The 5,020-nt window shown below is 48.5% G+C and overlaps 1 protein-coding gene across 1 annotated transcript; it reads right to left on the reverse strand.

Annotated features, from left to right (window-relative positions):
• Window positions 1–525: 525 nt before the first annotated feature.
• On the reverse strand, window positions 526–2,770 carry LOC125546955 (allene oxide synthase 1, chloroplastic-like). Its single transcript, XM_087515633.1, has 2 exons — window positions 2,724–2,770; window positions 526–949 (listed from the first exon to the last, which is right to left on the reverse strand). Exons 1-2 carry the CDS (start codon window positions 2,768–2,770, stop codon window positions 526–528), a joined length of 471 nt encoding a protein of 156 aa, XP_087371759.1.
• Between the last annotated feature and the right edge of the window lie 2,250 nt (window positions 2,771–5,020).

A 5,020-nucleotide genomic window follows, 5' to 3' on the forward strand; every position in this document is an offset into this window, starting at 1 on the left:
TAGCCTTTTACTTGATCATGAAAAGTTTTATGAAAATGAGCTACTGTTATGATATATAATGATGCTAGAAAAAATGATTGGAACTATTATTGATGAAACTTATGCACTTTCTAGCATGAGAAAAATTCACTACAGGTCCATTTACTTGCACTCGCGTTAGATTTAGTCCCTGTGGTTACAAATACCTGCAATAGGGTCACCAAACTTGTTCTAGGGTCATCTATGGTTCATTATACGATTTTCTATACATACGCGCTGAGCTGGCCTTGGTCAACAGCTGCCAACTATGCGCTGACTGCCACATGCGCTTGCTCGCTTGAATACGCAGGGAACCAGGGTTTTTTTTTTGTGCAAAACTGGCAGTTATTAAACTGAATAGCAGCTCCCCTCCGGCACCTCGTACCCGTAGTCATGGCTCTCCACCACCATGTCCCGCTTCGCACTCGCGCGCCACCGGCGGCTCGATCCGCAGCGCCTCGTACACGGCCGAATTCACCAGCGGCATCTCGGCCAGCGCCTGAATCGTCACCTCGCCGCCGTTAGCGCGCACGGCGGCGTGCACCTCCATCGCGAGGCAGCCGGGTGCGCGCGGCCCGGCCACTTCACCAGCAACGGGAACAGGATCCTCATGCCGCCGAAGGAGTTGAAGCACATGGCGAAGAGGATGTTTTGCACCGCCTCCTCCCGCGCGATGCCTAGCCGCTCGCCCTCGTCGATCACTGCCTTGCCGGCGTCGCGGAAGAAGTCGGCGAGGCGGCCGTAGTTGGGCAGGCCGAGGCTGAGCAGGCGGGCTGTTGGAACAGAACCCACTTGGCGATCAGCTTGGGAGTTGGGCCCTTCGTCGCGGAGCGGCGAGTCGACGGGGTCGCGGCAAAGGAGCGCCTGGCAAAGGAAGCCGAAGGCGCCGGCGGCGTCGTTGTAGTTGCCGAAGTCGGAGCCTGGCAGAAAGCTGACAATGATAGCAATGACACCCCGCCCGCCTTGAAAAACCGTTTGTCGAGTCCATTTCAATAACAGCCACAATGCAATCCCTCCAGGGTCCCAAGGTGTTAACAGCCGGTAGATGCTTCAGTGAGACCCAAACAACTCGACAGCACAAAAGAGAAGATAATCTGAATGGAGCTCATAGGACTGATATCCAGCTTGATACACATCCACCGTACTGGGTTCGACGCTTGTTCCCCTGCACCAATGAGTATCCAGATTCAAATGTGCAAGGACAGAGAAAGTTTCCAAGTAATCCACCCGGGTAAGTAATAGGATGTTCTGAAAAGAACAAATGTTGTTGCTATGTCTGAAGGAAGCAATGACAGTAACAACTGAATTATTTGAACTGTGTTTCTCCTTCTTCCACAACAGTGCAAACTTCTCCAAATAAATTTCACAGTGGGCAAGACCATGGGTAAAATATTCATCACGTTCTAGTTGCTGCACCATATAGGATATGTAACACTGTATGCTCTTGTAGTTCACATGCACCCCATGTATTGCTTCTGAACCAATCAAAGTGTTGTTGATAAGATTCAGATAGGCCATATAACCTGCATGTGTATGCAGTGTGGCCAGGCCATGGATGAAAAATCATCAGTAAATTTTGGTCCTGAGGAAAGCGTCGGTCAGTGATGCACTCCCAAATACTTGCTGGTGGACGCTTGAAATGGATAAGCAACTCCCAATCCCAATTGTTTCTATGCTCGAACATGTAAATAACAGCGCCATCGACTACCTTCAGTTTCAGATATGCTTGAGTAGAGCCAACCTCAAAGTAGCATCTCGGCTGTACACACTGAATCCTTGGTTTTGCAGCATTGTTGAACCACTTTCTTTATGAACCATGCGACATTTGAGACATCCCTTGTCCATGAATAAATAGATTACAAGCCCCGGTTGATATAAGATGCTCACAATCACGTTTTTTTAAAGCCTGAAATTTGGTGAATGAGGATTCAGGAATATATATGTTGCATACACTGAGAATAACATCATGAAACAATCGCCATGATGGTCAGAATTGCATCATCGAGTGAAATGGATACTTCCATTAAATTCCTCTTGGCTCAAATATTTTTGGTGCACTGACAAGCTTATAAGCTGAATATTCCTTTGCAATTTGTCGCTCATAGGAACACTACATACAGTAGCATGATATCCAGAATGCGATGCTCGGACAAGTTCCAAATTTTATCAGAGAGCTCAGTTTTGAGTAGTTCGGACCACACACGTACTGCTCGACAATCGCAGGCAAAATATTGTAGCTTCGGTTGAACATTTTCTGGACTGAATCTGAACATTTGTTCTGCATTTTGAGCATGAAGTTGACAAGAGAACTGCACAAAACAGATAGCTGACTGCCCTTCCACATCACTCAGGTACAGATTGCCCATAAATTGCATTATCGGGTGACTCAGGGTAGGAATATCTCCTGGTAGTACAGTATGAGGCAACAGCAAGCAAACATCTCCAGATAAAATTCAGTGGAAGCATAAAGCTGGGCACACCATTCGGCAACTTCCTGTGATTGCACTCTACAACATGGGTAGAACATTGTTTGGCTGTGACCTCCTGAGTCCGCTGGGGCATGTTGAGGCGCACCACCGTGGAGCAGTGCGCGCGGACGCTGGCCCGTGTAAGTACTCGAGCCGGTCCTTGAGCGCGCCCAGCAACGGCGGGCCGTGCTCGCCCGGCACCTTCCGCAGCGGCAGCCGACGCTTCGGCGACAGCACCTCGTGCTCGGCGCGGAGAAGGAGAGCTGGTGGACCGCCCTCGCCATTTGCGTTGATCCGAGCGAGAGCTGCTACAGAGGGAAGTGCTACGGCGCGAGTACTTGAGCCAAGTCCACACGGCGGCTGCTGCTGCTTGTGGTGTGCCGTGTGCTGGAGCGTGGGAGCGAGAGGGATGTCACGCGGGCCCCTCCCAAACGGCGCGGTCGGCGTCCGACGACGAGCTCATGGCGACGGTCGCGACACTCGCCCACGCCAGCGACCTCCTCGGCAGCGACGACGAACAGGGAGAAGCAGAGAGGAGGGAGGGAGGCGGGTGGCTTGGTCCGACCAGGTGGGGGAAGCTCTTTTAATAACTGGCAATTTTGCAAAAAAAAAACCCTGCATAGCTGACTATTCAAGCGAGCAAGCGCATGTGGCAGTCGGCGCACAGTTGGCAGCCGTTGACCAAGGCTAGAAAATCGTATAATGGACCGTAGATGACCCCCTAGAACAAGTTTGATGACCGTAATGCGGGTATTTGTAACCACAAGGACTAAAGCTAACGCCAGTGCAAGTTTGGTGACTTGTAGTGAATTTTTCTCTTCTAGCATTCACACTTCATAAATTATTATTTTTATCATTTACCTACTCGAGGACGAACAGGAATTAAGCTTGGGGATGCTGATACGTCTCCAACATATCTATAATTTATGAAGTATTCATGCTATTATATTATCCATTTAGGATATTTTATATGCATTTATATTCTATTTTATATGATTTTTGTGACTAACCTATTAACCTAGAGCCCAGTGCCAGTTTTTGTTCTTTCGTTGTTTTTGAGTATCGCAGAAAAGAAAAAAACCAAACGGAGTTCAGTTGACCTGAAACTTGACGGAGCTTATTTTTGGACCAGAAGAAGGTCGTGAAGTAAAAGAACTAGGCCAGAAGAGTCTCGGATTGCCCACAAAGGTGGGGGGCGCGCCCAACCCCCTGGGCGCGCCCCCCTGCCTCGTGGACAGCCCGGAGACCCCCCCTGCCTTGTTCCCGACTCCAACACCTCTTATATAACCCAAAACTTTCAGAAAAAAAAACCTAGATCGGGAGTTCCGCCGCCAGAAGCCTCCGTAGCCACGAAAATCAATCTAGACCCTCTCCGGCACCGTGCCGGAGGGGGCCATCATCACCGGAGGGCATGGAGGAGGATCCCAGAGGGGGCATCATCACCATGAAGGCCAAGGACCAGAGGGAGAACCTCTCCCCATCTAGGGGGAGGCCATGGAAGAGGAAGCACAAGGGGGAGAACCTCTCCTCCTCTCTCTCGGTGGCACCGGAGTGCCATTGAGAGGGGAATCATCGTCACAGTGATCGTCTTCATCAACATCACCATCATCATCACCATCCTCATCTCTTTTACGCGGTCCACTCTCCCGTACCCCGCTGTAATCCCTACTTGAACATGGTGCTTTATGCCACATATTATGATCCAATGATGTGTTGCCATCCTATGATGTCTTGAGTAGATATATTTTGTATTTGGGTTGATTGATGATCTAGATTGGTATGAGTTGTATGTTTTACTTTGGTGCTGTCCTATGGTGCCCTCCGTGTCGCAAGCGTGAGGGATTCCCGCTGTAGGGTGTTGCAATACGTTCATGATTCGCTTATAGTGGGTTGGTGAGTGACTGAAACACAAATCCGAGTAAGGAGGTTGTTGCGTATGGGAATAAAGAGGACTTGATGCTTTCATGCTATGGTTGGGTTTTACCTTCATGATCTTTAGTAGTTGCAGATGCTTGCTAGAGTTCCAATCATAAGTGCATATGATCCAAGTAGAGAAAGTATGTTAGCTTATGCCTCTCCCTCATATGAAACTGCAATAGTGATTACCGGTCTTGTTAACGATTGCCTAGGACAATTCCACACACCGATCCACCATTATTCCACACTCGCTATCTATAATATTTAGCAATATATTCTAACTTTATGATAACAACACCTACTTTTATATTTTAGCGCTCCGATATCATACAAAATTATCCACTTCATACCCACAACATAGTTTTATTTCTCGTTTCTAGTTGGAAGCAAACGTTCAGTGTACGTAGAGTCGTATCAGTGGCAGATAGGGCTTAAGAGAACACTGATCTTACCTTTAGCTCCTTGTGGGTTCGACACTCCATACTTATCACTTACACCTTTGGAAATTGCTACGATGATTCCCCGCACTTGCGGATTATCAGTAGGTCAGTCCAGGCAGAAGAGTTATGCCGATACTAAACGCAAGGAGGTAGTCTATGAAGTTGGAGACAGAGCAT

The sequence above is a fragment of the Triticum urartu genome, chromosome 3A (genome assembly GCF_056163025.1).
Source record: "Triticum urartu cultivar PI428250 chromosome 3A, HENAU_Tu73, whole genome shotgun sequence".
Taxonomy (NCBI): domain Eukaryota; kingdom Viridiplantae; phylum Streptophyta; class Magnoliopsida; order Poales; family Poaceae; genus Triticum; species Triticum urartu.